Below are 24,242 nucleotides of genomic sequence, written 5' to 3'. Positions count from 1 at the left end.
ACTTTATTTTGTTATCCTCACTTACATAAATGAACTACAGTGTCCTGCACCCACCAGTAAAAAAATATCAAAAATTATATCTGGTGTCTGAATAATTTTTGTTTTGACTGTATATGCAAATTAGTCAGGTCAAGCCTCATGCTGTGTCCTAATCAGACAATGTTTCCATGACCAAGCAATTCGTCTGTCCACATTGAAAGCATGTTGGGGTCAGTCAAGGCTCTTTTATTGCTTGTCACTTTGTCATGTTGCACTTTAGTTGAAATGACAGCGCAGCCACTAAACACCCCAAAATGCACTGCACGTCTATCATAAACAACACTTGCCGGTTAGGTGCCATGAGATCACTTCCTGTAACACAGGATATGAGCATCTGTCACCACAGGAAATAATTACTGCATGTGAGACACTAACTGTGAGCTACTATTAGTGTTTCCCTTTGCTTACGGAGAGCGCCAGGCAAACCTAAAAACCTAAATGGACAGGCAAAACAAGTGAAAAATGCCCTCATCTAGCAATCCCAATGCTCCACATAGTAATAAAACATCTAAAATGATCTTTATTTGTACGTTTTCTAAGAAGGTTCACCTTTTTGTTTTAAAAAGTTGCATTTGTCCATTGGAAGCAAAGCACTTGCGTCTGACATTTTGGTTTCCGTTTTGAAAAGAGCATGCAATAAGTGAACGATTGGTTAACTGCTGGGGAAAAACATCTGATGTGTAACATTATATTACATCTGCGCACTACAGTAGGTCTTAATATACAGTCTCAATGTTAATCAAACAATAAAATAAAAGAGGGAATCACTCGTTTGTTTCTCTTACTGGAATGATTCTGTTTAGATGTAAATTTAAGAAAGTAAAGTACTATGTATAATTTGTTTCCTTCTATATTTGTTCTGTTTATTTGCATTTTTGTTCTTGTTTTTAATAACAAAGATAAATTAACACAAAATATTATGATTAATATTAGTATTTATTATTAAGAAAAGAATTGGAGGAAAAGATAGAGAATCGCTGTACAGTCAAATTGTTACCCTCTGAATCATAATCGAATCGAATCGTGAGTCAAGTGAAGATTCACACCTCTAGTCACAATAATGTCCTCTGTGATTGGTCAAAACACCCCACCCTAAAACACCACAAAAAAGTTGATTATACGTGACTAGGGTTGGGCCGATAGACGATGCCGATGGCTGATAGACATCACGATGTTGAGCCGGCGTCAGGGAGCCGCTATAATACCTGGCATTGAAACTGCTTTTGAATGCACGATCGCTTTTTAGTTTCACTTTCACTTTCGAGATTCGCGATCACACGTAGTCTGTTTATACTATGGAGCGGCAGTACTTACCACACATTTGACAAAATTAGATGTTTGTCAGTGGTGCTCCGGATCTGCAAATCATTCGCCATCGTCCTCAGTCATCTCTCCTTACTCTGTTTATGTGGTAAGTGAGATTTTATGTACTGTAATGTAACAGGCAACCGTTACACCGTGTCTACACCATACACTGTATAGGTCTACACCAGACGCGAAAGTTGTCGTGTCGCGCCGCGCCACATCAGCTAAAGTCTGTCTACACTGGACGCGACAAAGCGACCATTGAAAATCATTTGAAATGTGTCAATACGTCATAAATAGAACGCGGCAGCAGTTTACTGTCGGGGATTTGTCGTGTCGCGCCGCGCCGCATCCAGTGTAGACAGCATCACTGATTATAATGAGTTCTATACACTGATCTATATAGGCTATAATGAATCTCTATTACAGATCAGTGAATCTATAGTATTTTGACGCACCGTGCCGCTCACATCCGGTGTAGACACGGTGTTAGGAATCGTTATGTGTTTTCCATGCCTTATAAGGATTCACGCTTCGGGCACAACGGGTAATGCATTTATAATTTCATCTTTAAAATATCCACTTCCTGATCTGCAGGCTAGCCTCAGAAGGCACCAGCACCGCCCACGGTCCATTCACTACTGTCTGATGCAAACTGCACATTTAAATGGCAAACACTTTCTTGATCTGACAAAATGTAATCTGGTTGGTGAATCTGATGCAACTGGACAGAGTCAGGGTGTGAATGGTTTCTGCCTGGAAACAAGACTGTGTTTACAAGGTAACAGATCAGTAAAAGTGCATTTAAAGGCGATTCTCTCAATATTTAGATTTTTTTGCACTCTCAGATTTCAGATTTTTTTTAGAAAGTTATAGAAAACCACAGCATTTATTTATAATAGAATTATTTCATAACATTATGCATATCTTTACTGTCATTATTGATAAATTAAATGCATGATTATTAAATGAAAGTATTAATTTCTTTAAAAAAACAAATCATACTGACCCCAAACTTTTGAATTGTACTGCATAAAAAGACCAAAACATATGCTGCTTAGAAAGAAACACATCCAGAGTGTGATGAAGAGAGAGAGAGAGAGAGAGAGAGAATTCCCCCGACAGCGAGTAAACTGGAAAATGTAAATGTGAGTCTCAGTCATGCAAAAGCATCGGATCGCACTGATGTGAACAGGGCAGAGCATGACACTGGAACACACACAGATGAGGCATTATGGGATATGATCATTCAAGATGGTGAGAGCTGTCAGTGAGAAAGCTCCAGTACAGATCTGGCCTGAACTACATCACATCCCTATGGGAACATGTGTCTGTTTAACGGAGCTGCAGACCTACAGTAATGCAATACAGCAACTCACAAACTCTAGAAAGAGTAATTGCAAAGGACCAGACTCGAGTTCGATTCATAGACTCAATATCTTGCATGCCTGATAAGGGAAAATGTTTGGATGGGCGAGGATGCCAGTTTCAAGGAAAAGAAAAGTTGACAAAGAAAATAGAATTTTCAAAGATGATTGGACAGAGAGGTACCCAATCCAATCCAGCACGAAGCCATTCTGTTTGATTTGTAACAAGACAGTTGGAGTTGTGAAGAGTGGAAATGTCAAACGCCACAATGAAACAAAACACAGACATTTTGAACGCCTCTGTATTTTGCACCATGTTACTTTTGGCCTGCCTCTTGCTGACACTTAAATGAATTGTTTTGCCATTTTTGCACTTGTTATTAATGTATTTTGAATGCAAAATGCCAAAAATGCATGTTTTATTATGCATGTTTATTAAAAACAAGTTTTGTAACAACCAATTGTTCCGGACCTTTGACATTGATGAAAATCAGATTTGGACCTTTGAATGTAGACTTTGCGAACCGCCAACATATATTTATCAGTCATTCATGTCCATTATCATTTTGCTGTTGTGTGGTTTCATAAAAGCATTAAGCCACACTGGCAAAATTCATCCCGATCACCTCAAATCCTCAATGATGCTATAAAGTGCATGTTAGCGCTGTTTGCTGTGTGGTGGCACATCAGATGGGTGAAACAGAGGGCTTTAGGACGGGGGCGTGGTGACTATTTATAGAACACAACTCATTACCTCACGCTCTCTTCACATCGACAGAGCTGTCCGTCAAACTGAGGGGGCCTGTTCCAAATCACGCTCGCGTACATGCAGGCAAAATATTTACATATTTATTTTTAGATTGCACACAAGCTTCTTGTCTTAATGCGTTTTGTCTGCCTCTGAATGTGGTTTCATCGATTGGATCGGCAAACATTTTGTACCCCATTTACACCAGCACTGTCCTCTAGTGATACGAGACGGAGGGTCACATGAGGTGTGACAGAAAAGCTAGCCATGAACTAGAGATGCATGTGAACAAAGAGAGTGCAACACAGACATGTTTCTCCACCGTATGTGCACACACATGCATATGAGAGCACATTAAAACAAAAAACTGTGTCACTCACCATTAAATATTAAACAGTGCATTATGACAATGCAAGCTGACAATAAAAATCAAAGATGCGATGTGACAAGTGAGTGGTCTGTCCACACAGAAAGAGAAAATGCAACACAATCCCAACCATTCAAATGAACAGACCTGATGTTTATTATATAGTAGTAGTTTTGTAGAGATATTAGACCATGAAAATAAAAACCAAATTAACCAAAAGCGTAGATTTTAAAAGATATTATATTTTTTTTATTATTTACTGCATCACACCTGATCAGGACACTTGAAGCATAAAGTAGCACTGTTCAAAAGCTTGGCGTCAAATAAGATTTTCCCCCTTTTTTCAAATAAATGAATACTTTTATTTAAAAAGTACGCATTAAAACGTTTTAAAGCGACAGTAAAGACTTCTACTTCAAACAAATGCCGTTCTTTTGAACTTTTGTTTGATTGACGGCACATTTTTCATTGTACATGCATCCAACATAACAAAAGAGCTACATTACCTTCCGGTTTAGTAAATGACTAAATTCATTCCCTGCTAAAATATAATATGATCAACTCTTTGTCTTTTGTTTTCAAAGCTGCAGACAATTGACTCAATGTTTCTCTAGTTTGGCCTAATAACAGCCATTTATTTCTCACATTTTTTATCTAATTGACATTTCTGCGTGACAGCACAGCATTTATTTCCCCAGTAGCGTGACCTAGAGAGCCACCTTACTGTGACAGGCCTGCTATTGTGAACATGTAAAGGGGCTGAGGTCAATATCGGTAACTGAATCCACTGGAGCAATGCAATTACCCAAAGCATCAGCGGCAAGTGTCTTTTACAAATTCACACAGCTTTCGAGACCGTCATTAACATCTGCACATGTGAGTGTCATAAAATCAGTGTCAAAGTAGTGCTGGGCGGTATACCGGTTCATACCGAATACCGGTGTTTATTTTTGTTATGATATGAATTTTTAAAATACCGCAATACCGGTGTATGTCACTTAAACAACGTTCGAAACGCGACACTGTTTGAAAGGGGTCTCTTTTCACTGTTGCACTGAGTGCAAATGTCAAACGCCACAATGAAACAAAACACAGACATTTTGAACGCCTCTGTATTTTGCACCATGTTACTTTTGGCCTGCCTCTTGCTGACACTTAAATGAATTGTTTTGCCATTTTTGCACTTGTTATTAATGCATTTTGAATGCAAAAGGCCAAAAAAAAAATCAGTGTTGATTTGTTATGCATGTTTATTAAAAACGAGTTTTGTAACAACCAATTGTTCCGTACCTTTGACATTGATGAAAATTCAGATTTGGACCTTTGAATATTAAAAGGGGTCGTGTTTAGTCACTATTTAGTGTGGTATTTTTTGACAATATTCACTCATCATGACAGTAAAATAGGGCATTCTAAGTCAATATACTGCAGTATTTCCTCTCAATCAGTAGAACATATGGTTAACACCCAGTCATGCATGAAAAAAAAATACCTCATGTACCGTGAAACCGGTATAATTTTGAAAAATACCGTGATATACATTTTTGGTCATACCGCCCAGCACTATGTCAAAGTATTCCTTGCGTTATCTTGAGCGGTGTTCTTCTACGAGGCTCGCTGAAGCTGATCACAGCTGAACATTACGACTGATGGCAGAGGTTTAATTTTTAATGCGCTTTCCTACTGGGCCATACACTCTCGAGCCGCCCCGTCTGACTGCCAGCGTGGTTACTCCCATCCTGATGCATTTTTCAACAGAGACGCTGAGCTCACATGGAAGAGACTGAGAGAGAAAATAAAAAAAAATTCTGCATGAAAAAAAAATACCTCATGTACCGTGAAACCGGTATAATTTTGAAAAATACCGTGATATACATTTTTGGTCATACCGCCCAGCACTATGTCAAAGTATTCCTTGCGTTATCTTGAGCGGTGTTCTTCTACGAGGCTCGCTGAAGCTGATCACAGCTGAACATTACGACTGATGGCAGAGGTTTAATTTTTAATGCGCTTTCCTACTGGGCCATACACTCTCGAGCCGCCCCGTCTGACTGCCAGCGTGGTTACTCCCATCCTGATGCATTTTTCAACAGAGACGCTGAGCTCACATGGAAGAGACTGAGAGAGAAAATAAAAAAAAATTCTCAGTCCCAGAAGACAACGGAAGCCGAGGGAGACTCATCCCTCACTTTGACGTAAGAAGATCATTAGAGCATGTCCATCTAAATGGATTGGATGCTATACAAGAGCAAACCAATATTAATGACAAATGCATTGCAGAAATGTTGACATGCAAGTGATCAGACATTAGGTTTTAGTCAAGACCTGAAAAAACTAAGGCCTAAAAATATACTCTACACTCTAAGTGCAAGAATGGCATGTAAACGTTGCATTCTCAGCATTTTGTCAATGGGGGAATGTTTTATCAAGCATAAATTTAAATCGTCTTCTCTGTTCTCTTTATTGGTTTTCAGTCATTATTCATATATACACTACAGTCCAAACATTTTTCGAAGTACAGTTTTTCAAATGAAAATAATAATTTTATTCAGCAAAAACACATTAAATTAAAAAAAAAGCCATTAAATCAGAAGTGTCAGTAAAGACTTTTACATTGTAAAAGTATTTACGTTGTCTCAAAAAAAAAATGTTATTTTGAACTTTTTATTCATCAAAAAATCCTGAAACAAATGTTTTATGGTTTCAACAACAACAACAAAAAACATTAAGCAGCACAACTGAACATTGATTTTTGAGCACAAGTTATTTAAATTGTAATAATATTTCACACTGTTTTTAGAAAAATCTTACTGACCCCAAACATTTAAACGGTAGACATACACCACTCACTTGAAGTTTATCTAAAACACAAATTCAAGAACACTGATAAATGAAACCTTTAGCAAATATTAAAAACAAATTGCCATTTTTCATATCATACATTACAATGTTTTGATGCCTAAACTAACTTGTAGCATTAACTTGTGTTATTTGTAAAAAAAAATTAAACAAAATAGTATTATAATTTTATATCAAGCATAAAATGAAAATAATTATTGGCTTATTTGTATTGACCAGAACACAATTTGTAACAGCAAAAGCAGCATTCTCAGTGCCGTCACATTCTCTTTTACTGTCATGGTGGATCTACAGCAAGAAGACAATCTTTCTGAACTAGTTAGTTAAACTTCTAACACTTTTATAACTACAATAGCTATTTGAATAACACCAGACCTGCTTTACTTGAACCGACATTTGATGTTAACTGAGCACGGTTACAACCACAGAAATGCAAGAACACAGGGTATATATGAACAACAGGGCCATGCTCGTGCAATGCATTGGTTAAGCATTTAAATTTGTGTGTTGTGTACTTATGTATGTTTCTGGCATAAAAGCTATGGGGCAGCTAGATTGAAATAAAATAATTAAGATCAAAGATCATTCTATGTGGTGAACAGAAACACAACCTCACTGAGCACAGAACAAAAAAAAACGGAGTTTAAACTTAAAGTTTTTAAGTTAAAGTCCGGAATGAAGCGCAGTGAAAGAACTGATTGGGCACACATTATAACACAGGCAGAGCGGTCCGTGAGGCTAAATCAGTAGTGCTAATTATAACGAGCTGGGTGTTTTCAGGCCACTCTCTGACTCCCTGTGCTGCCATCAAAGGAGCGATGGAGGGCAACTATGGTCAACTCATTCGAAGCTACATCATTAACTCTTACTTTAGAGGAACTAAGATTAGTCGAGATGGTGATTTGGCAGGCAGGAATCTATACAGAGGATTGGTCAATCCTCTGAAACCTCAAAAAATACTGAAGTGGAAGACGATTGTAACCATTTGGCCTTTATAAATGCATGCATGCCTCGAAAGACTTGGGAGTGTGAACAAACACCTTTAGACCTACAAAAGACACTTTTACAAGCTCTACACAAGAGAAAGTATATGACACACACTCTTAAAAATAAAGGTGCTTCACGATGCCATAGAAGAACCTTTTTGTCTACATGGTTCCATAAAGAACCTTTAACATTCTTCAGATTATAAAAAGGTAAGAAAGAGATGGTTCTTTAAAGAACCTTTGACTGAATGGTGCTTTGTGGAACCAAAAATGGTTCTTCTATGGCATCGCTGTGAAGACCCTTTTAAGCACCTTTATTTTTAAGAGTGTATGTGTAGTATGTGGTGATTAGGTTTCGTGGTATGATCTAGTTTGTGTGTGTGTCTAAACTGAGCAGTGGCTTCAAGTTGGCCTAACAACAAAGCCCTTGTCAAAAGCAGGTGACAACACCCAGATACTATACTACAAATACACAAAGACACTATTAACAGCCATCACTGGACTGCCCTTCTTTTACTACCAAATTTGCTATAAGTGCAAAAGGTCAAGGTAAATCCATTGATGTTTGTTTATCCGCTCTACAACTGAAAATCATAGATGCTATGCTGCCTTCAAGTCACACATTTGGAAATCTTACTTATAATGTGATTTTGATCATAATAAAACTGATGCATTTCTATCTCTAGCTACAACAAAAATGATACACAAGGACAACATTCGATTCTGATTTTTGTGAATCGAATGATTTTTTAATTAACGTGCTTGCCAACAATGATACTGTGTGGAATGATAATTCCACAAATTATATAAAAAAAATCCTTCTATAAATCAATTATTAAATTATATTAAATTAAATAAGTATTAAAGTCGATTGAACATCAACCCATATTTAGAAAAGTTTCATATATTTGTAGATAGAGCAAAAATATCATCCAACCTCAAACCAGAGCATGAAATGAACAGAAAATAGAAGCAAATACTGCGACAGCAACATTAAAACTGGTTCATGTTGAAACCGATAACAATGACATACAAGTGCATTTGCTGGAATGAAAACATGATTCTCGATGCAATTAATTTAGGAATGTCCAAGTTACCAAACATGCAGCAATCAGATAAGAGCTTCTATAAAAGATGTGTGTGAGAGCAATAAACGCTTAATCATTGAGTCACACACAGACACACAGCTGTCCCAGAGTTCACCTTGATCAGTCACCAGCTTGATAATAAACTAACTAAACTAAAGAGTCAACCTGAAACCAACAGCCGTTTCTAATAGCCTAGTCAACAAATTCATTCCGTTACCAAACATAAAAGCACAATACTATGTGCACTCAAGGATATCTGATTTACCTGCTACCAGGTGCTTCAATTAAAACTTTTCAATACATTTCAAAGTTATGGCACAAACCTTGCAAACACTGCTTAATTCTGGGACTAGATCTTCCACAAACACTAAGTCTAGCAGCCTGGTATTTTGGAAACACTTTCCCCCTCGTCACACTGCTAAAATCTCAAACACATGCACTAAGAAGGTTTAAAATGTACAGATTAGGACGTTTTAAGCTTTGACTGAATGACTTCACTACCCACAAAATGAGTTAAATGGGTGCCTGAATGCATGCAAAACAGAGCATAATAATTCATAAGGTTCATTGACACAACACACAGCGAGACAAAAAACATATTTACTTGAAAATTGAGGCTGCTAATCTAAAATGAAATTGTATTCTATGAATACCATGAATATATTTGCCACCCATAATGAATGAAGTTGTTTACCCGAGTATTGCTGATCTAAATATAAGATCAGATATGTGATTAAAATGAATATTTATTCAAGCAGCATTTTTTTTGGCAATTATTATTGCTGAAATAAACATAATATCACCTTTAATAACTAAAAAAAGTTAATTGGAGTGTTTTCATACTGACTCAATTACTTTCGGCATGATCTATATAATAGCCCGTGCTTAAAAAAAAAAGTTATCATATATATATATATATATATACACAGTATATAAATACATACATATAACATTTTGTGAAAAAATTTATTTAAAGTTAAAGAAAAAAAATCTGTATAATTCGTGGACAGCTGAGATGGTAAAATAAATAAAATCAAATAAAAATCAGCACCTGGTTCTAATGGATGCATGACACATTAAGCACTGAAATGGACCCAGTTTCACCTCTATCTGAAAAACAGAAGTGCTAATTCGGAAAAACACCAATTTTAAGCAGTATTACACGTATTGTTTTTATGCTTAAACCCTTTTTCGTCTTTGACCCACAAATAAATTTATATTTTTTTGCGCAGAAAAACAAAAATACAATTACATTAAACAGAAAACTTTTACATTTGTTAATTTTTATTAAAAAAAAAAATATATTATATATATATATATATATATATATATATATATATACACAGTATATAAATACATACATATAACATTTTGTGAAAAAATTTATTTAAAGTTAAAGAAAAAAAATCTGTATAATTCGTGGACAGCTGAGATGGTAAAATAAATAAAATCAAATAAAAATCAGCACCTGGTTCTAATGGATGCATGACACATTAAGCACTGAAATGGACCCAGTTTCACCTCTATCTGAAAAACAGAAGTGCTTATGATTATCTGTACTACCTCATTACATGACATGTTTCTCGATGGAAAGCCTGACTAGTTTTTGTGAATCGATTCTTTCAAAGAGTTCATTTAAATGATTCAGCGTTTCTCTCTTTTCTATTTAGTTGAATTAGTAATGGCATTATGCCAAGTATTAATTTCATCTGTCAGTTTATTGAGTCATGAATAGAGGTATACGAGTCGAAGACGATTCTTGCTGGTTAACCAGATCATTAGAACCCGAACTTGTTGGACAAAGATGGTTCTCGGTTCAATGAGTTCACTCACTGAGTTGTTGACGCGTAAAGTCCGGTTCTGTCCAACTGATTCGACTCACAAGAATGATTCACTCGGACAATGATAATGCATCATTCTAGACAAATCATGAAGAAAATGCATAGAAATAACTAGTCTGTAACTTAGCCTATATGAAAAGACAAACTGGATACACATCTAGGATTTTATAATTCACCAATAGTCTACGAATCGCACCAGCTGTCATCATCACTAGTATACTACCATCACTTATTTCTGAAGGCTACAACAACAAATAAAGCCAAAAACGACTATACTAGTTCATGCACAACGCTGACAGCGCCAAATAACGGTAGAAAAACGTACCTTCATCCTCATGCTGAGATGTGTCTACCCTGCGCTCCTAAAGACCATAAACTTCATGATCTCCATCCGACAGAATAAACGCTGCATGCATGTGAAAGAGACGCGCTGCTTATTAAAATAGCTCCTCAAGGAGCGGGGGCTGAAGACGAGGGGGGAAAGAGCCAAGGACTCACACAAAACAGCCCAACATGACATCAGCCCTCATTTCTCTAAATGCATATCAAACTGGACGCACTTTCATTTTAACGATTGAAGCGCGTCTTTACGCAGCGACGTGCATTATAAGCGAATAACGCTTCTGACGCGCTCCTTTTTTAAACGAGTCCGTATGCATTCAAGTTATGCGAATATGAACATGTTGAGGATCTGCGCTGCAGAGGAAGTGAAAGTTTGGGTGGTATAGGGCTGAACAGTTAGATTAGCAAACTGACTAGCTTCGCAAAGATCCAGCAGGTGTTAGTTAGATCAATTAAAAAGACACTCAGTCCTAACATCCGGATCTCTGCGTTAAACAACTTTGGGTTGCATTTAATTATTTTTGCCTGACTTTGAAATAAATGTGCATGGATATATGTCACGCAAAGCCTTTGACAGTTTTATCCACGAAACTCATGGCAATGTAAATGAATGATACTGACCTCTTTGCTGTAGGGTGACTGAGAGCTCAAGGGCAAAATTCACCGTCCTAAAAACATCTATTTCAGCCGGAAATGGAGTATTTTAAACGTTTTGTTGGCCCATGTTCGCCTGTCTGTCTGTCTATCGGACTTCCTGGATGAACAGCCGCGTGCGCATATAGTGAAGATCATTATGCATGCGCGCACGGAAATAAATGCACGACATCTCCACAATGTAGGCTATGCAAAGCAGCACTTTTAACCTCAGTCCGGAATAAGCCGATAAATAACTATATATGGATGAATCTTCATTAAGTATGATTAAAAGAAAATAATAACGCTTAGTTATTTCAGTATAGAATATAATAGCTTCGTTTAAAAAAAAAAGAATTCTCTCATAAGAGTGTTGAAATGATACATTCGCAAGAATTTCACAATTCTGGACTTGTTCCTTTTTTTTAAAACTTCGATTCTATAATAAATGTATAAGAGTGTTTCTTACAAAAACAGGAAATAATACTTTGCACTTGTATAACTTTTTTTTTTTTTTTAAACACTGTGAATTCAGATTTTTTTTAAATATTCTATTTGTTTATAATGGAAATCAGAAGTGACAAGAAAGCAATCTCTGACATTGTGGCAGAAGATCAGAAATGTCATTAATTTGAAGAGTTTTACATCATGATCTGAGTAGCTTCAGATAACATTAACAAACCTTTTGTGTGTGTGTGTGTGTGTGTGTTTGTCTGTCTGTCTATGTGTGTGTGTGTGTGTGTGTGTGTGTGTGTGTCTGTCTGTCTGTCTGTCTGTCTATGTGTGTGTGTGTGTGTGTGTGTGTGTGTGTGTCTGTCTGTCTGTCTGTGTCTGTGTGTGTGTGTCTGTCTGTCTGTGTGTGTGTGTCTGTGTCTGTGTGTCTGTCTGTGTGTGTATACCTGTTTTTCTATTCTGGTGGGGACTTAAACCTGAATACACACAGACTCATGGGGACTCGTGTCATGGTGGGGACCTAAATTGAGGTAAACAAGCTTATAAAATCACACAGAATGAAGTTTTTTGAAAATCTAAACAGACAGAAAGTTTCCTGTGAGGGGTAGGTTTAGGTGTAGGGTTGGTGTAGGACAACAGAATATACGGTCTGTACAGTATAAAAACCATTACGCCTATGGAGAGTCCCCACAAGGATAGCAAACCAGACATGTGTGTGTGTGTGTGTGTGTGTGTATGTGTGTGTGTGTGTTAGCAAAACAGAATCTTGTCTAACTTTACAAATAAAGTGTAAAATGTCATTGCATCACACATTACAAAAAAAAATCCACTTGGAGGTTCATATAGGCTATGAAATATTGCATGAATATTTGAAGCCTAGTCAAATTAAAGCATGATATCCGTGTCTTTAGGGCACATGCAACACAAGCTGTCGTTTTGGCTAAGTTGTTTTAAGACTAGGAGAAAGTTTTGAGTTTTGAAACTTACAGGATGTTTTTTTAGAACAATGACCTCTTAGTACCTATATGTCAAAAGATCAAAGGTTTCTCAGTGCATGACCCTTTTAAACATTAAAAATGCATACAATCATAAAAGGGTTGTGTGTCAACACGCGTCACAAAAATCCTCGATATACTGAATTTAGTCTATGAGTGTAAACAAACACTATGCATCACTTGACCAGTTGTAGTAAATGTTCTACTACTTTATGAAGGTTCAGGGGAAATCAATCGAGCGCAGAGGGAATCCATGGAGAGGCGAATAGTGACACCAGATACGATAAAGACGCTTTTAATTATGGCGCAGCGTATCACAAATATAAAATACCCATGCAAGACGAAACATACCAAAGCCATAATAAATGTGAATGCCAAGAAAAAAACGGCCTTACCGAGTCAGCGAGGCTTTATCTTTAATCCAGGTTCAACTCCATAGAAGTCCGCTTATAAGCGAATATTTTCAGGCGAATAGTACAAATCCACCTTAGCTCTCATGTAGCGCTTGTAAGGTGGAATGTCGAGGGAAATAAACTTCCAAACTCATTGCAAGTGGCGTCTTGGTGCTCCTACACCTGAAAATGCATCAACCTGTTTTATTTTCGACAGACGTCATGACTATCTCTCCCGTCGGTGTGATGATAAAACATCCATACAGTTCGTGTTATGATATCCAGCACAAATACTGTAAGCTACTAACCCCCGAGCGACTGACAAAGAGCTGACAAGCGTCTAACGCTTTTGCAAACCCATCGTACCTGCTACAATTTAACAGCGCTGATAAACGAGCTCGCCGATCAAAGAGCTCCTCAACTCAACGCCGCCACCTGCCGCTTGAGCAAGGAACAACTTATTAACATACAACAGAGATGACACAGTAGTCGCAGATCCCTGAAAAGGGTATGATAGGATTATAAGCAGTGCTGCGGGTAACTCATTACAAGTAACGCGAGTTACGTAATCAGATTAGTTGAAATTTCTTCTTCTGTATTCTACTGTACGGACGTAAATTTACATTTCCTTCAGCCTGAGGCTTATTCATTTCTCTTTTGGTGTGAAAAGGCTTTTATATTTGCCAAAAATAGAACTTTTTTATTTTAAAAACAAATAAGCAAGCCCTGTCCAGATTTTAAAAGTAACGCAAAAGTAACGTAACGCATTACTTTCCATAAAAAGTAACTAAGTAACGTAATTAGTTACTTTTTTATGGAGTAACGCAATATTGTAATGCGTTACTTTTAAAAGTAACTTTCCCCAACACTGATTATAATCTAGTAGTGTAATGATGATTAGTTCGAGGATTTAATGTAGGTTACTCCGCCTGGCCATAATATAATATTTTACAATATTTATGCGTAGCATATGTCTGCCCAAGCATGAGTTAAATCAATTTTTGCTCAAACTTACCGTATGTTAAACACCTGTTATTCCGATCTGTGAATTTAACAGCTAACTGATCACCTAAAAATATATTTAATGATGATGTTATAATAATAACAATTATTATTATTAGCTATAATTATTGTTGTTGTACATATGTAATTTGTATCAAGTTTCTAATACAGTTCTTTACTATTATTTGTCCTTTAATAGGCTATTATTATTATTAATTTATTATTATTTCTAGTAGCAGCAGAAGTAGTAATAGTATGTCTGTTTTTGCAACACAATGGAGAGATGATGTTTAAAAACATTATATATATATATATATATTGCCTAAGTGATACTGACTTATCTATAAAATCTAGAAAACGTGTATTAGAAATAGGCTATTTCACTTACTACATCATGCTAGCTCATGAGGAAATGCTCAAAAATGATGATAAACCATTACAAAAACATGCATGTGAATACCTCTCTCTCTCTTTCTCTCTCTCTCTCTCTTTCTCTCTCTCTCTCTTTCTCTCCCTCGCTCTCTTCCCATTTTCTTCTTTCCCTTATGTCATACTTGCGCACAAGCTGTTCAAACTACATTTCCCATCATGCATTGCTCGAACACCTCCACCAATCAGATTCCTCGGCCTACCTCCATTGAAAAAAAGAGGCTCGAGTCGAGACTGAAAACGTTGTCGGTGCTGTGTGATTGTTTACACATAGGCCTATCATCAATTTTTTAATATAATAAATGGCCTCGACTTTACTGTCACCCATGGTGGATTATTATAACGACGAGGAAGATCTAGACAGTGTGGATGAAGACGAAGATCGCAGTTTCAGAGGCAGAGACTCGGAAGAAGGTGATTACGCACGATCATTTAAGTTTATTTACCTTTTAATCCCTTTCACTTATGATTTATGGATTGATAGACATGTTTAATTTGTTAATGAGTGAGCTGGCTGTAGATTGGTAATGAAATGCTGGCTCTGTTGTTCATGTGTGTCGAGTTGTTTTCTGCTTAACGGTATTTTAGAGCTCACTTTGCTTTTCGCAACATCGCATGAGCCATTAAATGCATATATTGATATTTTTAGACTTAAATGATGGCTATGTAAGCATTTAACCGTATAACGGTTATGTATGTTCTTATAGTTTCATGTTTTATGTGATATTTAGCCTGTTGATAAACAGTTAGCAGTTAGCACGCGTCAGGAAGCAAATAACGTTAACGTTACATTAAGTAGGATGTGTTGTTATTGTTGTTTTCATACATGCAGCCTCGAAGTCAGGTGCACCAGAGGACTTACTTGATTTCAATGTAACATGTTTTAGGAAATAGATGAGTTATGGTGGCAAAAATGTGGTTGGAGTTGAGCTCCGCTCAGTTAGCCTCTGCTGGTGTCATAAACACATTGAGACAAACGGAGTGTAATCAGACTTCAGAGATCAGATCAAGTGTGCATGACAATTTATTTACACTATCCACTCTTAAAAAAAAAGATTTCAGTAGTTAAGTTACAATATAAGAGCATCTGGGATAATGAACAATTTGTAGGTTTTTGTATTATTAATTACCAACTTTTTCAATATGCATCAAGCTCATCATGCCGTTTTGAGAGAAATAGAAGTATAGCATTCTTAGTTATATCACCTCACCAATGTTGAATGATACCTGATGATCTCATATAATTAATTATTTTGTTGAAATTAAACTGCAGAGCATCTGGTATTATATAATAGGCCAGGGTTTGTCTTCATAGAAAAAAAAAAAAGTAGTTCATTGAAAATTGTCCCCAAAGATTTTCTGAACAAAATGTCTACAAATACTTTTTTTCTTCTTCTTCTTCTTCTTCTTCTTCTTCTTTTTTTCCTTCTTCTTCTTCTTTTTTTGTGGTGACAGTGACTTTAAACTAACATTTTAAATTGTATTATATGTATTGTGCTTGTGCATGCTGTTATCATGACTTAATATTAATTTAGAAACTACAAATCTCTCTTTATATGTAATATTTGTGCTTTTCAAACTTCATTGGTCAAATGGACAATCAAATGAAGTAGTGAAATCAAAAATTCTTTGATAAAGAGTTCACAAGTACAGCATTTATTACAAGTAAAAAACATCTTGCCAGTTTGATCAATTATGCATCCTTGCTGAATTAAAGTATTAATTTATTTTTTAAAAATATCACCTGGATAAAAGCAACTGCTTGAATGCAAGTATCTTTATAAGCAGCTGATGATATAGTATTTTTTATCTATTAGTGTGGGTAGTTGTCTTTTTATTAGTGTGGAAATTTGTGCTTTGTTTATTTATGTGTTTGTTTAATATTTATTATTTGTACTTAAGATTCGTCTTAGAATCAACTTGTGACAGTTCCCATAGCAGTCTGGACAAACACAATATATAATATAATATAATATAGGGCTGGGTAAAAAATATCGATATCTCGATTATAATCGATTCTCATTTTTACGAAACTTTATCGATTCTTAAAGGGATAGTTCACCCAAAAATGCGCACCGGATGCCGTGCGCTCGCTCAAGGCAGTTGGACATAGTGGTGTATTAGAGGTAAAATATGATATAAATACTGTTCGGTTTCTGGCACAAACCGATCGTTTCGTGTCTTAGGACATCAATGTGTCGTCACGAGCTGCAGGGTTTAATTTGGATTTGTCTGTGAATGTTTTTTTACTCTCATAGATTTTGTTACCATTGCCATGCATTATACGACTGATAGACTGCAACGGTTAAAGTTAAAAATCATCAAATGTGTTCTACTGAAGAAACAAAGTCACCTACATCTTGGATGCCCTGGGGGTAAGCAGATAAACATAAAATTTTCATTCTTGGGTGAACTATCCCTTTAAATCGCAAGAATCGATTAGTCTGGCCTGTTTTCAGATAATGGATGGAACATTGAAGGGCACTTCCCATCCAATAAATCACAATAAGCATTGTGCTTTGGTACTTTTAATATGAAACAAAGTCTCAGATTTCAAATTATGTTCACGAATGCCGTTTTGGCACTGTTTAATGTGGACTGGAGTGATCGCTATAGCGCGGCGCGCCTCGGTTCAATAAAAGCGGCAGCGCGAGGCACATGTGAACTGATCATCTCCTCGGGCCCGTATTAACCAAGGCCACAGAGGCGAAAATATTTCATGTTCAAAAATAAAATTTGTTCTTTGAATTAGGGCTGCACGATTAATCGAATGCGATTGTCATGCGCATTTTGATAGTAATGCCGGTTCTGTAATCAGCAGTAAATCATCATCACGTGCTTTCAGATGGAGCAGCATTTACTACACATAGCCGTAGTTCACTGACAAATCGCAGACGATTTTATTGCGCGATTCTGAAATCGAAGAAATCGTTGCCATAGAAGAACCATTTTTGGTTCCACAAAGAACCATTCAGTCAAAGGTTCTTTAAAGAACCATCTCTTTCTTACCTTTTTATAATCTGAAGAACCTTCTTTCGCCACAAAGAACCTTTTGTGAAACAGAAAGGTTCTTCAGATGTTAAAGGTTCTTTATGGAACCATTTAGACAAAAAAAAAAAGGTTCTTCTATGGCATCGTGAAGCACCTTTATTTTTAAGAGTGTAGTATTCAGATTATTCAAATTTATTAAAAGGCAAGCAGATGAACCCGGAATATGAACGCACCGCGCTGAATTTAACTGCTTTCCTCCCATAGAAAACTTATAAAGAATAAAGTGTGTATATATTATATATAAACATATATTTTTTGATTAATTTAATGTTCTACCCCAAGAAAACGCTTAACGTGCAACTCAGCGTGTTGCGTTCGTATTCTGGGCTATATTCTGCTTGTCTTTAAATGGTATATGCTTTATTAATAAGGTGTGTGTTGAACTTGGTCCCCCAAACTGTTTTAAGCCAAATTAACTCTTTTCAGAATGTCCCGTTTATCATTATAGACCACTATCCTGTGACCAATGTGTTTATAAAGCCATTAAGTCAATTTCGACTTTTTTAAAGTCATAATTTTGACTTTTTATCTCATAATTGCGACTTAGTCATAATTTTGACTTTTTTTTCTTACGAGCGGAAATGGGCTTCCATAGGAAAGGCTAGAGAGTAAAGAAAGATATGTCTTAAAAATGAGATTAAACTGCCATGTATGTCCACTAGATGGTGCTGTATATGTGCAGTTATCACTTCAATAAACTCTATGGCATCCCAAAAGGAGTTCAGTGGGGTCAAGTTTGGGTTTTGTGCAAGAGAGTCATGTCTTATCCTATAGTGTATAATTAATTTATTGCTGTATTGTTTGTTATAGACACAGAAGATGCCAGTGAAACAGATCTGGCCAAACATGATGAGAACGATTGTGTTGAAATCAAAGAACAGTAAGTATTCATTTATTCATGACAAACGCACACAAATCTATCATAAATGAAAAGCCGGTGAAAATAACGTATATGAGTTACGTTATGCTTTCAGTTGCATGTTATGAAATAAAACTGGATCATTTCTTTGAGATGTTGTGTTTATGTCTTGATTTCAGGATGTATCAAGACAAACTGGCATCCCTGAAAAGACAGCTACAACAACTGCAAGAAGGTGACTGGAAATACATATATTCACTATTGAAATTATTATTTTTAGAAATGCACAATACATTTTTTTTGAGTCAAGCACTTTAATAATGAAAGTTTAAATGCGAAAGTACACTGAATTTATATTTTCTTTTATTTGCAAATGTTACTGTACATCAACAGTTTCATAATAAGTAAAAAAAGAACTATGCTTTTCTTTTAAAACAAAAAAACAAAAACATGTTTAATTACTATTAACTTTAATATATCCGTCACACGCTTGAGGTATTCGGTCAATCACAACGCACTGGATAGCTGGTCAATCACAGCACACCTCGCTTTTTCAGACCGATTTGTTTTGTAAAAATCGACGCGTTTCAAAAAGGCGGGGCATAGAGGAGAAACAATAATGTACAGTATGTGGAAAATGTGTTTTTTTTACTTTAAACCGCATAAACACATTTCATTACACCAAATACACAAAATAATGTTCTTTTTAGCAGCATCATATGACCTCTTTAAACAGCCTGTAAACAACAATGTTGTGCCCGCAATTTTTGCGTTAATATTTTTAATAGCTGCTTGCGCTTGCTTAGAATAAATGGACTAATGTTATTTGAATCCCTTGAGTTCATTCGAGCACTCCGTCATGTGGCCAGAACACATACACATTCATAGAAATTATATTTAATTTCTATACGGCCGTCTTCTATCGTACCACACACAGAACCAAATTGATTTCTCGTTTGCAATTTCTAATAACGTAAGTTGCACAGATATATCTATCAGATAAAATAATAGACACAATATAGCTTGAGCTCAGCCAGTTGATCAACACGTATCATCATATCGTCATGATTTCTTAATGTTAAAGCATTTAGGGATAAAGTACGAGCCTCTGAAACGCAGCTCTGATATGAATCGTATTGTGATACTAAAAAGTTTTACTGTACTTAAATAGAACAAATAAACGATTTCGTACCAAGAGTTGCTGAACAATAAATCAAAGGAGCGTTGCTTTATGATCAGGGAGAGTGATTTGTTATCACAAATAGCCTAGTTTTTGTAGCCTACATTATTCATGGCATGAGCACTTATGAATTCAAGCAGATTGGTAATTATGAATCTATGCTTCACTGTCGAATCGCGATCTCGATTCCATTTCGATTTATCGTGCAGCCCTACTGTATAGTTTAAATTTGAACTTCTACCTCCACTATTTCCCAGTCTCTTCTGTAGTGTCGGTGTCCCCAAATTTCAGAATGCCGCAAAGCAATCGGTTTAGCGCGTTTACATGGCAGAATTTTAATTTCGCTCGGTTTATAGAAAGGTTTATCCCACCCCTCTCAAACCGATTACAATTTCATTCAGTTTGGGCATTTTTTATTCCGACTGAGGTGTTTACATGGAGCATTTTCATTCGGATTGGACTTTTAAACCGATTACAATGCTCCATGTGATACCCGTAAAAAATTTCAATATTTTTTTGAGAAATATGTTGATAATTGTCTAACAAGGTGATGTAGCCTAGTCGTTAATGCACTGGGCTGATAGGTTCAAAGCATGTAAGAGGTAATCTATCACCATTGTGCTCCTGATCCGGACAGCTTATTCCAGTGAGATTGTTCCTGTAATAAATGTACAGTACATCACTGTGGATAAAAAATGAGATCACTTCCATACCTATGCATTTCCACAGGCACACTGCAGGAGTACCAGAAGAGAATGAAGAAGCTTGATCAGCAGTATAAAGAGAGACTTCGTAGTGCTGGTAAAGATAATATATAATAAAGCTTTTCTTCTCGATGTCAATGTCAATATTTCAAGAGCCAACATTACGTTATTAATGCTCATCTCATTTTCTGTCCTTCTCCTCCCATCTCTTTATCTTCTCAGACCTCTTTCTGCAACTTGAGGTAAGCTGCAAATTATACATTTTGTGTATCTGTGGATTTTTGAACAGCTGTGACAGGTTAATTAATGTTAAATGTCTTGTAGACAGAGCAGGTGGAGAGGAACTACATCAAAGAGAAAAAAGCAGCGGTGAAGGAATTTGACGATAAGAAAGTGGAACTGAAGGAAAATCTTATTGCAGAGCTGGAGGAGAAGAAGAAGATGATTGAGAATGAGAAATTAACTATGGAGCTGACAGGAGGTGAGAAAGTAAAACACAGAGATCAGATAGAAACGTGCAACCCGAGAGGGTTTTTTTGCAAGCCATTCTTAATATTGCTGTTGTCGAGAATAAGATCCCGTTCCTATAGCTGAATGTTTAGCTATTCTCTTTTGTGTTAAAAGAAAAAAAAAACCCTGAAGCAGTAGTTTAACCAAAAACTTATAATTTCTCCCTCATGCTATTCCACACCTGAATGACTTTTTTTCTGCGGAACACAATAAGAAAATGTTTTTTTCCATGCAGTGAACAAAGACTAAGGGACTTTCAAGCTTCAAAAAGATAAAAAACAAAACAAAAAAAAAGCACCATAAAAGTATCACTCCTTAGTGAATTCACAAAAGAAGTAGCAATGTCCTGTTCATAAATGTATCGTTCTTTTGAGTCAAAGAATCGTTGTTCTGATTTATAAAAGCAAACTGAATGATTTGTTCACAGGTCCACAAGTTCAATACACAGACTCAATGATCCAGTCACAGTGGTTAACTCACTGGAGAGGGCAATTATCATTGAAAAAATACTTACATTTTGGTCTGTTCGTCACACAAAGCTATTGTATGACTTCAGAAGACACTTTCTTTATATTTTTATGCTGTTCTTTCGTAATTTTTTGAAGGTTGAAAGCCTTAGTTGCCATACATTGCATGAAAAAGATTGACTATTACAGCCTTGACAATTTCTCATTTTTGTTTAGATTCCATGGAGATGAAACCTATTATGACCCGGAAGCTCCGGAGACGACCCAATGACCCTGTGCCCATTCCAGACAAGCGGAGAAAGCCTCCACCTGATATCCTTAACCTAGCTGTAGAGACCCAGCACATGCACTGAACACAAGGGCTCATCGTTTATGCATCTGTAGCACTCTATGGCATTTAATTCCCTGAAGTCCATTTCTAGTGCTAGTCAAACTCTTTGGCACCAAAAACAATGGAATGCATGACCTTTAGTATTAAACAGGCTGTTATTGCTGCTGCACCTTTTAAGAGTTCATTATATTAAGCAGGCTTTCTTAACTCTCCTCACCTCAGTTAAACTATTTACTCACTGATGAACAGATCATGGAGGATCTAAGAACATTAAACAAGGTAGGGTTACGTCTCAGCAAGACTGTAATTGGCTCCATGAAGCCTAGCTAAGTACAAATTTCACTGCCTCACAGATACAGTATTATAGTACTTTTTGGCCTAATTTTCAATATGTCTTATTCTACAGCAATACCATCGTCAATCAAATTGTAATGCACTTGCATATTCGTTTGCAGGCTATGAGATGAGGAAAAAGTGTGATAGAAAAAGTTTCATCAATTTCCATTTCGATCAAAATGCAATGAAAGTCTTCATGACTCACGTCTTGGCTTTGAAGAAAGGATCTTTATTTATTTATTTTTTTTCCTAAAAGCTCTCAATTAGGTAAGTAATTGGCTCCATGAAGCCTAGCTAAGTACAAATTTCACTGCCTCACAGATACAGTATTATAGTACTTTTTGGCCTAATTTTCAATATGTCTTATTCTACAGCAATACCATCGTCAATCAAATTGTAATGCACTTGCATATTCGTTTGCAGGCTATGAGATGAGGAAAAAGTGTGATAGAAAAAGTTTCATCAAAATTTCCATTTCGATGAAAATGCAATGAAAGTCTTCATGACTCACGTCTTGGCTTTGAAGAAAGGATCTTTATTTATTTATTTATTTTCCTAAAAGCTCTCAATTAGGTAATAAAAAGTAGAATCCCCTGAAAATGTCATTGTGTTTTATTACTCAAAGTGATATATGAGAAAATGCATATATTACGTGGTGATAAGAAGAAATTGGCTGTTTTTAAAAGAAAGAAAAAAAGCTGCAAACCAAGAAAAAAAAAATAGTAAATAGAAAGGAAAATAGTTTTTAGACTCTGACATACTATTGGATTTACTGCTGATTTGACCAAGATATCACGTTGATTGTCCATGGCTGTCGTTTTTTTAAAAAACTGAGATTGCTGAAGAAAATCAAAACAATCTTCCTTATTTGCTTTATTTCCTTTATAGCTTAAATCTCCGAAAAGACCAGGTACGGACGTTTTGTCTTTTAGAGGTGATTCCCCATATACTTCACCAGAAATTTCCCATCAGTTTATTTTAGCCACAAAGGCTTTAAAATGAATGTGTGTGATGTTTTTCAGTGTCCCCGTCTTCTCCTGTGGAGCACCTCCCGCCGACTCCAGTGGACGCCCCATCCCTGCGTTATGAGGCACGGATAGAGGAGGGGAAACTCTACTATGATAAGAGATGGTAAGGTTCTCTGCGTTCTACTGGGCTTTTTCACACTTTTCTAACCCCAGGTACTTGTAATTCTGGGTTATTGTGTTTCACACTGTTCATTCTTCATTACACTGTTCAGTTCTTTAGATGTCACACTGTATATCTCTTAAGTCTGGCATGACATGCTGATTTGCGTATTTATGAGGTCAGCGACTAAATAATGTAGGTTTAATTTAATGGTGTAGTTACAGCTTCTTCCAGATAATTGTGTATGCTTGCCATCCAAACCTTGACCCTCTGATTCTTGCAAGACCTTAAAGGGATAGTTCACCCAAAAATGAAAATTCTGTCATCATTTACTCACCCTCATGTCGTTCCAAACCTGTATGAGTTGCTTTCTTATGTTGAACATAAAAGAAGATATTTTGAAGATTGCTGGTAATCAACCAGTTGGTGGTTGCCATTTACTTCCATAGTAGGAAAAAAAAAATACTATGGAAGTCAATGGCAACCACCAACTGTTTGATTACCAGCAATCTTCAAAATATCTTCATTTATGTTCAACATAAGAAAGCAACTCATACTGGTTTGGAACGACATGAGGGTGAGTAAATGATGACAGAATTTTCATTTTTGGGTGAACTATCCCTTTAAAACCTAAAGAAATCTTACAGTCACGCTCTAGTATTTTATACTGACCACAAGATGGAGCAATCGTCCTTCTGATTTTCAATTCTATTTTATTATAGTTACATAAAGGACAAAGTCACATCACAGAGCTGGACTAAACTGAGACAAGACAGACTTAGAGCTTCTATCTATCTATCTGTCTGTCTGTCGTTCTATCTATCGTTCTG

General features: G+C 36.3%; 2 protein-coding genes across 6 annotated transcripts in view; one reads left to right on the top strand and one right to left on the bottom strand.

Moving 5' to 3' along the window:
• The window catches only part of LOC107708246 (serine/threonine-protein kinase TAO3-like), an 85,510-nt gene extending 71,707 nt beyond the window's left edge, over positions 1 to 13,803 (bottom strand). For 2 of the 4 annotated variants that reach the window (XM_016512425.1, XM_016512426.1), the window contains exon 1: positions 13,419 to 13,803. The gene's annotated coding sequence lies outside the window, so the exon portion shown is untranslated. Of the gene's footprint in view, positions 1 to 10,925; positions 11,459 to 11,563; positions 11,726 to 13,418 lie in introns of those variants that run through there. The other 2 variants (XM_016512427.1, XM_016512428.1) reach the window with 2 other exon arrangements.
• A 1,235-nt stretch (positions 13,804 to 15,038) lies between these two features.
• The window catches only part of LOC107708245 (sin3 histone deacetylase corepressor complex component SDS3-like), a 12,678-nt gene continuing 3,474 nt past the window's right edge, over positions 15,039 to 24,242 (top strand). Inside the window, exons 1-10 of one of the 2 annotated variants that reach the window (XM_016512423.1) lie at positions 15,039 to 15,260; positions 18,708 to 18,777; positions 18,936 to 18,991; positions 20,666 to 20,737; positions 20,863 to 20,882; positions 20,965 to 21,121; positions 21,834 to 21,929; positions 22,166 to 22,227; positions 23,173 to 23,194; positions 23,307 to 23,415. In XM_016512423.1, coding sequence (XP_016367909.1) covers positions 15,149 to 15,260; positions 18,708 to 18,777; positions 18,936 to 18,991; positions 20,666 to 20,737; positions 20,863 to 20,882; positions 20,965 to 21,121; positions 21,834 to 21,929; positions 22,166 to 22,227; positions 23,173 to 23,194; positions 23,307 to 23,415 — 776 coding nt within the window. In that variant the 5' untranslated portion in view covers positions 15,039 to 15,148. Of the gene's footprint in view, positions 15,261 to 18,707; positions 18,778 to 18,935; positions 18,992 to 20,665; positions 20,738 to 20,862; positions 20,883 to 20,964; positions 21,122 to 21,833; positions 21,930 to 22,165; positions 22,228 to 23,172; positions 23,219 to 23,306; positions 23,416 to 24,242 lie in introns of both variants that reach the window. The other variant, XM_016512422.1, reaches the window with a different exon arrangement.

The sequence above is a fragment of the Sinocyclocheilus rhinocerous genome, unplaced genomic scaffold, assembly GCF_001515625.1.
Source record: "Sinocyclocheilus rhinocerous isolate Xijiao unplaced genomic scaffold, SAMN03320098_v1.1 scaffold1436, whole genome shotgun sequence".
NCBI lineage: Eukaryota > Metazoa > Chordata > Actinopteri > Cypriniformes > Cyprinidae > Sinocyclocheilus > Sinocyclocheilus rhinocerous.
Note: the sequence above shows the minus strand (reverse complement) of the source record. Positions and strands in the feature narration are given on the sequence as shown.